Source organism: Zeus faber (assembly GCF_960531495.2).
Source record: "Zeus faber genome assembly, chromosome: 1".
NCBI lineage: Eukaryota > Metazoa > Chordata > Actinopteri > Zeiformes > Zeidae > Zeus > Zeus faber.
In genome coordinates this window covers 35,533,072-35,545,617 of record NC_137193.1, presented here as the reverse complement: position 1 = coordinate 35,545,617, position 12,546 = coordinate 35,533,072, and the positions used below count along the sequence as shown (strand labels likewise).

Sequence of the window (12,546 nt, the reverse complement as noted above, 5' to 3'; positions counted from 1 at the left end):
AAGCTTATTGTGCGCGTTGGGTTAACTCTTTCACAGAAATCAGGAATTGTACATATTTTTCTATACTTTTCTCTGTCTTTTTACTATATTAACTAAGCAGCAGGGCCTTTGAGCCATTCGCTTCTTTATACGCCAGCAAGGTAAAGATAACTAGGAGCTCGAACAGAGCGAGAGGCAGTTTAATGTTCAATCATCTTTGAACCAGTATGAATTATTATGAATTATGTTTGAGGGGATAATGATTCAGTCGTAGGGGGTTAACAGGCATGCAGACTACAACTTAGCCTTCACTGTAACGCTGCCCTACAAAGCCTGTGCGATTAAAGCTGATTGGAAGAAGTACTCAGGGCTTTTTCCGAGGTAAAAGTACAAATACATTGGAGGTTAAGTGGTAGTTTCTCCTCAGGTGGAAGATCATGGAAATTAACTTCTACTTTGTTCTCAGGTGGAGGATCATGGAGGTGGCCTATGTCTGCGAGTGGGAGAAGCGTCCGAAGAGCAGCCACTGTCCGTCCGTCCCGCTGGTCTGCGCCTGGTCCTGCAGGAACCTAGTGGCGTTCACCACCGACCTCAAGAGTGAGGAGGAGGAGAAAGGTTGGGCCAGCGAGCTGCTGCAGCCGCCTCTGTAAAGGGAGGCTACTCAGGACATTACTAGTTAATTATTGTTTAATGAAGCTCAACATGGGTTACCATGACCTGAATTCACACCAACCTCCAATTGTTCACTCACATTCTGTATTATACTTTACAATATACATTCCACTTCTTCAAGGTCTAGTTATTATTTTACTACATTTCTCCCTGTTTTCGCCTCCCCTCATGTAGTACTTACTAGGTTTCAACCGGGATGTTCAGTCCCTCTATCCAGTGGAAGAGTGATCATGGAAAAATCCCAGTATCCTAGTATGTAATACTGTTTTCTTCCAGATGTCAGTCACATGATCCACATCATTGATACCGACCACCCATGGGACATCTACTCCATAAACTCCGGACACACCGAAGTAATTTCCTGTCTGGAGTGGGACCAGTCAGGTGCTGTGTGTGTGTGCGTGTGTGCGTGCGTGCAGGCGTGCGTGCGTGCGTGCGTGCGTGCGTGCGCGCGGTACTCGTTTGAGTAGATTAGATTAACAATGTATAAAGTAAATGAACACTGGTCAGATAGGATCTGACCATCTGATCCATCTATTCTACTCTGACCAGTGTTCATCTAATCTAGTCTGACCAGTGTTCATCTAATCCACTCTGACCAGTGTTATTCTAATCCAGGTTCCAGGCTGCTGTCAGCAGACGGTGCTGGCCTGGTGAGGTGCTGGATGATGTGTGACCAGTTGGTGAACCGCTGGGAGAGCTCCCTGGGCAGCGCTCTGGACGGCGAGCCCGTGGTCGCCCTCTCCTGGCTGCACAACGGGGTCAAACTGGCACTGCATGTGGAGATGGTGAGGCCACGCCGCACGCAGGGTTTAGAGCCACCCTTTAAACTCTGAACGGGGCTCAGCAGAAACGGTTGCCCTGCCATCTGGTGCATTTTGGTTGCCCCCCACTTGACCAACTACTTAAAAGATGTAAAAAAATAATTATAAATGTAATCACATTGTACCTCATTGTTTAGAATGTGAAAATGTATTAATCAGATACTGCAAAACTTTTTGATGCAGATTAACAAAGTTCAAACTTTAATTCAGACATCATTTGCATTGTTTACTTTAAAACAACAAACTTTGAAAGTGTTCTCCATCAGGGATTTGGTGAAATGAAGATTAGTATGAAACACGTAAAGAGGTCTTCGGTTCAAATATCTCAGCTCGTCTTTAATGCCCTGTGTGAGGTCTGTCCTGTCTGCGCTTCCTCTGTTGGGTTCAGACTCCAATGTTCCACTGTTCTAAACACTGTTCTGCCTCGCTCTCGTTCTTGCTCTCCCACCCAGTCTGGTTCTACCAACTTTGGGGAGAAGTTCTCACGGGTGAAGTTTTCCCCCTCTCTCACCCTGTTTGGGGGGAGGCCGATGGAGGGCTGGCTTGGGGTGACAGCCAGTGGGTTGGTGGGAGTGTCCCTCCTGAAGCCCAGTGGCGTCCTGCTGAGCGCCAGCGAGCCGCTGTGTCGTCTCCGGGGCCGCGTGGCGCTGGCCGACATGGCCTTCACCGGAGGAGGCAACATTGTGGTCGCTGCTACGGACGGCTGCAGCTCCTCGCCCGTGCAGTTCTACAAGGTGGGTTTCCAGGAGATATTCACTGTGTTTCCAGGAGGTCAGCAATAGGCATCTCACACCGCAGGAACTTTTTCATGTTCTAAGAACTTTTGTGTCTTTTTGTGTCTGCACTGTAGGAACTAGGAACGAGCTAGTTCTCATAGTTATTAGAACGCCGTTTTGAGGGACTTTCTTAGCTCCTCCTATTTTCGGGCAGGGACTAACCGACATAAGAGGAACCTGTAGTGACGTAAGTGTACTTGATTGTTCCAGACCTAAGTCCGCCTGTCCCTCGGACTGAGCACAGTCCCCCTGGTCGAGTTGCATTGCTCTGGGCGAGGACCAGCTCATGTGCACTCAGCAGGAATAAAAAAATAACAAATAAAAATTGTATTTTTATTGTAGATGTTGTCATTTCCTTTATTTTATTTTCCAGCGTTTATTGAATGAAACAAAATATCTACATGCGGTGTCCCGATGCGTGCCCTTGCCTTTACGAAAGTCGAAACAAACTTTTAAATTACACCCTGTAAATCTAATCTCTGGGGACCTCCCCAGTTCATAGTTCCCCTCAGGGAGTCCCCAGAACTGTTTGGTCCCCAGAACGCCTAAAGGAGGTTGTCAATGGTTCTACGAAGTAGTCAGTGGTTCCAGGAGGTTACATGACATAGTTAGAGGTCCCAGGGGATTCCAGGAGGTAGTCAGTCTGTCAGGAGGTAGTCAGTGGTTCCAGGCAGTATTATCTTACCCTGTTCCAGGAGGTTTTAGGAGTTAGCCAAGGTGTTCGATGTGGCTCCAGTAGGAACGTAGTCAAGGTGTTCAATGTCTTTCCAGGATGTGGAACTCCAATCACTCCCGGAAATACCTGGTGTAGTTAGTGGATTCAGAAGGTAGCAGTGGTTCCATCTGTTATTTTCTGTGTTCTCCATGTGTTTCCAGGCTGTAGTGGATGTGTTCCATGTGTTTCCAGGTGGTAGTCAGTGTTTTCCATGTGTTTCCAGGTGGTAGTTAGTGTGGTGAATGAGAAATGTCGTATTGACACTGAGCTGCTACCATCACTCTTCATGCGCTGCACCACGGACCCAGTGAGGCGAGACAAGTACCCAGCGGTGACCCACCTGAAGTTCCTTACCCGGGAGAACTCCGAGCAGGTGCCCTCACCTTACCTAACCTTACATTACTTTACCTTACCTTCACCATACATTATCTTACCCTTACCTGACTTACCTTGCCTACCTTACCTCTTCACCTTATTTTATTGTCAACTGACCTTATATCACCTTACCTTACCTGTCCTGTCCTGTGCGTGCACGGCAGGTCCTGCTGTGTGCATCCAGCCACACAGGAAGTATCGTGGAGTGCTGGTCACTCAGGAAGGAGGGACTTCCTGTCAACAACATTTTCCAGCACCGCTCCCCAGTTGGTGAGGACCCACTACACACTCAATAGTCCATCAGCTGGAGTTATGTTATATTATACTATGCAAGAAGTGACAAGTATTACGTTATATACTATATAATATGACAAGTATTAGGTTATATGCTATACAGGAAGCAATTAATCTGACGTTATATACTTAATAATATGAAAAGTATTAGATTATATACTATACAACATGCGCTTTAACAAGACCGTACTAGTACAGATTCCAGCATCAAGGACCAGTCCAGGACGGTTAGACTCCAAAAATGACGTCACCTCCTGTGCAGCAGTATTACTTCCTGCTAGTGTATTATCCAGTAGACTGTGAACACTTGGAAGGAATGTTCTGCCACTAGAGGCAGAAAAGTTTGTATTTTATGATAAAAAAAAGAGATTTAATGTTCTGCCCCTAACAACCTGTGACCCCTGTCCAGTGGGAGAGAAGCAGCCCACCATACTGAAGTGGAGGATCCTGTCAGCCACTAACGACTTGGAGAGAGTCTCTTCTGTGGCTCTGCCCAAACTTCCCATCTCCATCTCCAACACCGATCTGAAGGTGGCATCAGACACCAAGTTCTGCCCTGGCCTCGGTACAGACCCACAATTCAGTGCAGTTCTGTCATCTGCATTTCATACCTTTGCAGGGGGCTGGACTAGACCCAGGTGACTGGACTGGAGCTAGTACCCTGGACTGGATCTAGTAGCCTGGACCCAGGCGACTGCACTGGATCTTGTATCCCGGACGAGGCTTGTACTAGTATCCTGGAGCCAACTGACTGGACTGGATCTAGTATCCTGGTCCCAGGTGACTGGACTAGATGTAGTAGCCTGGACCCCGGTGACTGGACCGGATCTAGTGTCCCAGAGGGAACTGGATCTAGTGTCCTGGAGCCAAGTGACTGGACAGGATCTAGTATCCTGGTCCCAGTTGACCGGACTAGATGTAGTAGCCTGGACCCCGGTGACTGGACTGGATCTGGTATCCCAGACGGGACTGGATCTAGTGTCCTGGAGCCAAGTGACTTGACTGGATCTAGTATCCTGGTCCCAGGTGACTGGACTGGATCTCATATCCTCGACACAAGCGACTGGACTGGATACAGTATCCTGGAGCCAGCCCTTGGATAAGCCCTGAGCAGGCTCCTTGTTGCTGTCCATCTCAGAGCTGACTGAACAGAACCAGCTGTCCCATAATGCCCTCTGCTTCCCTCCAGGTTTGGCACTAGCCTTCCATGATGGCAGCATCCAGATCCTCCACCGTCTCTCCCTCCACACCATGGGCGTGTTCTATAGCTCGGCTAGCTCCACCCCTGGCCAGCGCCCCGGCGATGATTCTGCCATGAAGCGGCAGCGGACCGGAGGTCCAGCGCTGCACTTTAAGGCCCTGCAGTTTTCCGGGACGTCGCTGGCTCTGGCTGGGGTCGACAACCATGGCAAGGTCCGCTTTCCTGGTCAAATCATCACAGCATCATATCAGAACCACAGTTTAAATCCACATTAAGTACAAATCTAAAATTACAGCGAGAAGCTGAGGATGAAACTAGAGCTAGAAAACCGCCCAAGGAGGTTCTGCGTCATCCTTTCTTTGTTGTGCTGATGTTCTGCTGCTCTGCTCCCCAGCTGCACATGCTCAGGGTGTCGCCCTCTATGGGTCAGCTGCTGGACATGAACACCACGCTGCGTCACCTGCTGTTCCTGCTGGAGTACTGCATGGTGACGGGCTACGACTGGTGGGACGTTCTGCTGCACGTGCAGCCTGGCATGGTGCACAGTCTGGTGGAGAAGCTGCATGAGGAGTACATGAGGCAGAACCAGGCCCTGCAGCAGGTGAGCAAAGCATCATGGGACATTTCCCATCAACACAAGGTACAGACGCCAACCTAGTTAGATCTTCCACTGAACTCTCAGCTGATTTGAGTACTACACCGCCTTCCAAATGATTATGTAAATTGGATTTAAGTGTCCTAAACATTTAATTTTTTGTTTTTCAATTAAACTCATAGATGGTATTGTGTCTCAGGGCTCTTTGAATTACTGAAATCAATCTCAGACACCTGTGATAATTTGTTTGCCAGGTGAGCCCAATTAAAGGAAAACTACTTAAGAAGGATGTTCCACATTATTAAGCAGGCCGCAGGTCTCAAGCAATATGGGGAAGAAAAAGGATCTCTCTGCTGCCGAAAAGCATCAAATAGTGCAATGCCTTGGACAAGGTATGAAAACATTAGATATTTCACGAAAACTTAAGCGTGATCATCGTACCGTGAAGAGATCTGTGGCTGATTCAGAGCACAGATGGGTTGGTGCAGATAAAGGCATAATGAGGAAGCAGAGGCTTGCAGTTGTGCATAAGCCTACAATTGGGCCACCCCTAACCAATGCTCACAAGCAGAAACGAACTACATGAAGACTAATTTTCAAACAGAAAATTAGTCTTCATGTATTTCTGTTTACTGATGAGTGCCGTGCAACCCTGGATGGTCCAGATGGATGGAGAAGTGGATGGTTGGTGGATGGCCACCATGTCCCAATGGGTGCAACGTCAGCAAGGAGGTGGCGGAGTCATCTTTTGGGCCGGAATCATGGGGAGAGAGCTGGTAGGTCCCTTTAGGGTCCCTGAAGGTGTGAAAATGACCTCCGAAAAGTATATAGAGTTTCTGACTGACCACTTTCTTCCATGGTACAAAAAGAAGAAGCGTGCCTTCCGTAGCAAAATCATCTTCATGCATCTCATGCTTCAAAGAATACCTCTGTGTCATTGGCTGCTATCGGCATAAAAGGAGAGAAACTCATGGTGTGGCCCCCATCCTCCCTGACCTCAACCCTATTGAGAACCTTTGGAGCATCCTCAAGTAAAAGATCTATGAGGGTGGGAGGCAGTTGGCATCAAAACAGCAGCTCTGGGAGGCTATTCTGACATCCTGCAAAGAAATCCAAGCAGAAACTCTCCAAAAACTCACAAGTTCAATGGATGCAAGAATTGTGAAGGTGATATCAAAGAAGGGTCCTATGTTAACATGTAACTTGGCCTGTTAAGATGTTTTTGATTGAAATAGCTTTTGATTTCAGTAAATATGACCTCCTAATGCTGCAAATTCAACAAATGACCATTTTCAGTTCTTTACAACCTATAAAATGTTTTGAAACTCTGTTGTGCATAATAATTTTGGACAGTGCATTTAGATTTTTTTATTTTTGGAAAAATACTGTTATCATTGGGAGGTTTGTTCAATAACATTCAAATTATACCCTAACGGTTGATGACTTGAAAATTATACTGACTGTCATTTGCATTGACTATTTAGGAAAATCAGAGAAAAATATCATTTGCATAATAATTTGGAACACGGTGTAGTTTGAGTACTGATCTGGTCTGGTAGTGAACTGTATCGGAAAAAGGACTGTTCAGTGTCATTACAGTTATCATCTAGTAGTACAGCACTAGGACAGTTTGTAGTTGTAGTATTGTTGTCGTACTGTCCAGTAGCACATACCAGCTCATGTTGCCCCCCAGGTCCTGGCTACTCGGGTGGTGGCCATCAAGGCATCACTGTGCAAGCTGTCCTCGGCCACAGCAGCACGGGCCTGCGACTTTCATGCCAAGCTGCTGCTGATCGCCATCAGCTCCACGCTCAAGTCTTTGCTCAGACCCCACGTCCTCAACACGCCCGACAAGAGCCCAGGAGAGCGACTGACCGAGACTTGTTGCAAGAACACCGACAGTGGTATGGGCCTCCTAGTGTCAATAGATCTCAGGGTTCCCACGGTCATAAAATTCCTGGAAAAGTTATGAAATAAGAAAAGCTTTTCCAGACCTGGAAATGCTTTGGAATTAACAGAATGCTTCGGAAACGTTTTTAACACTGTTTTTGGCTATTGTTTAAAATATGTCCATAAAAATCCCAAAACATGTCTGTTACACAAAATACGTTCCTTGCATTACTTATTTAAAATCTAATACTTCACAGGCTGCGTGGCCGTTTAAACTTCACTGGTATCACGTGATACACATTGGTGTATGCTGGTTGGCGGTGGGAATGTCTATTGCCAATTTAGCAAGCACTAACAGTGTGCTTATCCAAAAAAATGCCCGTGAAGTGTGTGTTTAATGTATGGCTTTCCAACGACAAATATAAATGGCTAAAAAACATGGCTTAAGATAGAGGCAGACCCTAGCTGCGTTGAAAGTAGGCTCTGCACTAAAATGTTTGACATTGGCAACATGGGGGAAGCAAGTCTTAGGGCATCTCAAACACTCACATTGGCATAAGAGCCTCATTTTGCGGCTGCCTATTTTAAATGACTTAAATAAAGTAATGGAAATTTGTTTAAATATTATGAAAAGTTTTTGAAAATTCATTGGTAATTATGTGTGGGAAACCTGAGATCTGCATCTGGCTGCTTCTACCCTTCAGTCGGTCTGGATGCAGGATATCCTGGTGTTAGTAGATCTGAACCACGCAACGATGCTGCATGGTCCAAATCCTTCTGATAGTTCACTTTATAGTGAGAAACTGCATGTCGTTCGTATTTTTCATAGTGATAATCATAAAGCTTATTATTATATTCTTTCATAATAGTGATTAAGGTTCTTATTTTCTCTTTCCAGACATTGACAAGGTGATGATCAACCTGAAGACAGAGGAGTTTGTCCTGGATGGTCCCCCCCTCCAGTCCCTGCAGCAGCTCATCCAGTGGGTGGGGGACTTTGTGCTCTACCTACTGGCCAACCTGCCCAACCAGGTGACCGGTCTGACCAGTCCGACCAAAACTGTAAGCAATCTGGCCAGTAGAATATACCGTAAGAGTGTGTGTGTGTGTGTGTGTGTGTGTGTGTGTGTGTGTGTGTGTGTGTGTGTGTGTGTGTGTGTGTGTGTGTGTGTGTGTGTGTGTGTGTGTGTGTGTGTGTGTGTGTGTGTGTGTGTGTGTGTGTGTGTGTGTGTTCCTGCAGGGGTCGCTGGTGCGCCCTGGCTTTGGCTTCCTGAGGGACGGCTCCGCCTTGGGGATGCTGCGGGAGATGATGGTGATGATCCGGATCTGGGGGCTTCTGAAGCCCGGCTGCCTGCCCATCTACACTGCCACATCAGACAGCCAGGACAGCATGTCGCTGCTGTTTCGCCTGCTCACTAGGCTATGGCTCTGCTGTGAGTCCCACTTAGCATCAGATTACTACTAGGAAGAGTATTACTGCTGTTTCTGAAGATAGTACTATAGTTCACATCAAATGTGCAAATATGAAAAACCACTTAGAACCAGGGAAGCAGTACAATTTGTAAGTCTGTGTTTCTGTGTGGGACCCCGCCAGCCCGAGACGATGGACCCCCCCAGGAACCGGATGAGAGTCTGGTGGACGAGTGCTGCCTGCTGCCCAGTCAGCTGCTGGTTCCCAGTATGGACTGGCTCCCAGTCAATGATGGCGTCATCGTGCGGCTGCAGGGCAAACAGCCACTACGACTTCAGTTTGGAAAGTCCTTCTGTCCCCCCAGCCTGGGAGCCATGGGCCAGCTGGAGGCCACCTCCAGGTAGACTCCGCCTCCCTAGTTTCCTAGCTTCCTAGTCACCAGCTTCCTTTCCTAGACTTCTAACTTCTTCTCCTTGTCACAACTTTGTCTCCTACTTTACTAGTTCTTTCTGTTTTAGGGGTCCAGGTGTCCAGAAGATGGACAACCTTCGCTGTCTGCACATGGGAGTTTGTCCTACTGAGGACAGTAAGGCCTGCACCAGGTCAGTGGGCCTCAAAAACAGGAAGTGAAGCCACTGCTACAGGAAGTGCTGCTGTCTGTACCGTGTGACAGCTGAACCCCCCCCCCTTCATCTTCTAAACAGAAGTTCACATTAAGCCACAAACTCCGAAATATGGAGGGTGCATCGCTTGGTGACTGGGCCAGATATGACCATAGTATGCATAATACTAAGTACACCAAATGAGTATTTATTATGTCTGAAACAAGTTTGTTCTCCCATGTTCATGTGGGTGTTTTCCCTAAGGACATGCATGCATGCACGGGTTACCCTCCTGCCCTTGAGCAAGGCACCTGGAATTGGTCCCGGGCATCGTGCTGTGCTGTTCTTTTAGTACCTTCTAGGATGGTACTACATCTGGTCATGCACTCACCTGCCACTTTATTAGGTACACCTGTTCAATTGCTTGTTAACACAAATAGCTAATCAGCCAATCACATGGCAGCAACTCATTGCATTTAGGCATGTAGACATGGTGAGGATGACTTGCTGAAATTCAAACCAAGCATCAGAATGGGGAAGAAAGGAGATTAAAGTGACTTTGAACCTGGCATAGTTGTTGGTGCCAGACGGGCTGGTCTGAATATTTCAGAAACTGCTGACCTAATTTCAGAAACTGCTGACCTACTGGGCTTTTCACGCACAACCATCTCTAGGGTTTACAGAGAATTGTCCGAAAAAGAGAAAATATCCAGTGGGTGCGAGTGGTGTGGACAAAAATGCCTTGTTGATGTCAGAGGTCAGAGGAGATTGGGCAGACTGGTTTGAGACAATAGAAAGGCAACAGTAACTCAAATAACCACTCATTACAACCAAGGTATGCAGAATACCATCCCCGAACGCACAACACATCGAACCTTGAAGCAGATTGGCTACAGCAGCAGAAGAGCACACCGGGTGCCACTCCTGTCAGCTAAGAACAGGAAACTGAGGCTGTAATTCGCACAGGCGCACCAAAAATGGGCAATACAAGATTGGAAAAACATTGCCTGGTCTGATGAGTCTCAATTTCAGCTGTAACATCCAGATGGTGCGGTCATTTGGCGTAAACATGAAAGCATGGATCCATCCTGCCTTGTATCAACGGTTCAGGCTGGTGGTGGTGGTGTAATGGTGTGGGGGATATTTTCTTGGCACACTTTGGGCCCCTTAGTACCAATTGAGCATGGTTTAAACGCCACAGCATACCTGAGTATTATTGCTGACCATGCCCATCCCTTTATAAGCACAGTGTACCCATCTTCTGATGGCTACTTCCAGCAGGATAATACACCATGTCACAAAGCTTGAATCAAACTGGTTTCTTGAACATGACAGAGTTCACTGTACTCCAGTGGCCTCTACAGTCACTAGATCTCAATCCAACAGAGCACCTTTGGCATGTGGTAGAACTGGAGATTTGCATCATGGATGCCCATCCATGATGACTGACTGACAAATCTGCAGCAACTGCGTGATGCTATCATGTCAATATGGACCAAACTCTCTGACGAATGTTTCCAACACCTTGTTTAATCTATGCCACGAAGAATTAAGGAACTTCTGAAGGCAAAAGGGGTCCAACCCGGTCCTAACAAGGTGTACCTAATAAAGTGGCTGGTGATATATCACAGTGTGTGAAACTCTACTGACAGGAAGCGAATAGAATAAGTATACTGGACCATAGTACACACTTGTAGTACATATAATGCAGTATCTATTACAGTGTATGTAGCATAAAGTACACTTTTGACAACTTGCTTTCTTTCTCTCTCTCTATAGGTGTGGCTGTGTTACGATGCTTCGCTCGCCCAATAAGACCAATGCCATGAAGCAGTGGGAGCAGCGCTGGATCAAGAACTGTCTGTGTGGAGGCTTATGGAGGAGGATACCGCCCACGTTGGCCTGAGGCTCCGCCCGCATCTCCAACCCTAACCCCATGCTGGCCTGAGGCTCCGCCCGCATCTCCAACCCTAACCCCATGCTGGCCCGAGGCTCCGCCCGCATCTCCAACCCTAACCCCATGCTGGCCTGAGGCTCCGCCCACAGCTCTATCCCGAACCCCCTCTGGTTCACTGTTAATGGCCAGGCCAGTCTGTTAATGGGTCCTGCAGCGCCCCTCAGGATCTGTACTGAACTGCAGGATGAACCGCTCATTTTCTTACATGTAAATAGTGTTGTTGTAGTATTTTTGTTTTTTTATTAAAGTTTAATTGGAAGAAAATAAACATTCTTAATGAATAATGTCCTGAACCAGTGTTTGTTAACCAGTGTCTGTTAACCAGTCAGTCTTGAGGTTCCTTTATAAATAAATGACGTCATTGTGGCACTAGGTACAGCACCGCATGGCAATTTGCTGCAAGGGCGCGCACCTCCTAATTTTTGGTACACCAGGCCGTGCACTTCAGGTAATTCAAGATGGATGCTTCCGAAGGAAGGTTGTGCGGAGGTCCACAGGTACAATCTGAACGATCCGTCCCTGCCTGACCACAAAAATAACCAGATGGCGTTGAATTAATGGAGGGAGATAGCGCTGTCTCTGTCCAAAGATCTGGACTATTGTAATACCTCAGGGCTTATTTGTAATGTTTACACTGACAATTCAAACTAAAATCAAGACTAAATATATTAAATTAACCTGCACTCACTGCAGTAAATATACATACATTTAACACTTTCTATTTTAATTTTACTTCTCTTTTGTAGTTATTGAGGTCCTTTCCTCAGGACTTTGTAATGTTTACAGCCGTTCTTTCAGTTTCCCCTGGTGGTTTGTGCACATCGCCCCCTGTCTGCCACAGCACTGCGTCAACTATATGCCCGTGGTCTGGCAGTGCTTGCTTGCAGGCTTTAACCAGTCTTGTCTGGCGGAGGTGTTCTTGGTGCCACACGGAGGCACTGTTGCTCCATGAAGGATCAGAGTTTCCATGGATCCGAAGCAAGACATCCAGAGCAGACAGACAGGTTCATTCATCTATGTCTCTTTCTGATTCCTCTCTCTCTCTACCTCCTGTCTCTTGCTTTCTATCTACCATCTCTCTCTTCCGTCTGTCTCTCTTCCTGTCTCTTTATCTCTCTCTCTCTTCCTGTTTCTCCACCTCCCATCTCCCTTCCTGTCTCTCTTCCAGTGCCTCTCCACCTCATGTCTCTTTCTACCATCTGTCTCTCTCTACCTCCTGTCTCTCTCTTCCTGTCTCTTTGTCTCTCTACCTCCT

The 12,546-nt window shown here is 47.0% G+C and overlaps 1 protein-coding gene across 3 annotated transcripts; it reads left to right on the top strand.

The window, feature by feature from the left end:
* The first annotated feature begins 88 nt into the window (after positions 1-88).
* On the top strand, positions 89-11,479 carry med16 (mediator complex subunit 16). 3 transcript variants are annotated; one of them, XM_080014244.1, is made up of 16 exons: positions 89-360; positions 446-576; positions 928-1,035; positions 1,270-1,439; positions 1,928-2,209; positions 3,190-3,339; positions 3,506-3,611; positions 4,045-4,200; positions 4,825-5,048; positions 5,231-5,437; positions 7,125-7,335; positions 8,220-8,353; positions 8,562-8,754; positions 8,916-9,132; positions 9,236-9,334; positions 11,114-11,479. In XM_080014244.1, exons 2-16 carry the CDS (start codon positions 456-458, stop codon positions 11,238-11,240), a joined length of 2,505 nt encoding a protein of 834 aa, XP_079870370.1. In that variant the 5' UTR covers positions 89-360; positions 446-455; the 3' UTR covers positions 11,241-11,479. The 3 variants fall into 3 exon arrangements, with proteins under 3 accessions (XP_079870370.1, XP_079870369.1, XP_079870368.1); XM_080014243.1 differs by having other exon boundaries at positions 446-594; positions 9,251-9,334; XM_080014242.1 differs by having other exon boundaries at positions 446-594.
* The last annotated feature ends 1,067 nt before the right edge of the window (positions 11,480-12,546 follow it).

Excerpts from the sequence above, each read along its gene's own strand:
- med16 (XM_080014242.1), top strand. The coding sequence starts at position 456 with ATGGAGGTGGCCTATGTCTGCGAGTGGGAGAAGCGTCCGAAGAGCAGC. Across the intron at positions 8,354-8,561 it reads TGGCCAACCTGCCCAACCAG|GGGTCGCTGGTGCGCCCTGG; the intron begins GTGACCGGTCTG and ends GTGTTCCTGCAG. Across the intron at positions 9,335-11,113 it reads GACAGTAAGGCCTGCACCAG|GTGTGGCTGTGTTACGATGC; the intron begins GTCAGTGGGCCT and ends CTCTCTCTATAG.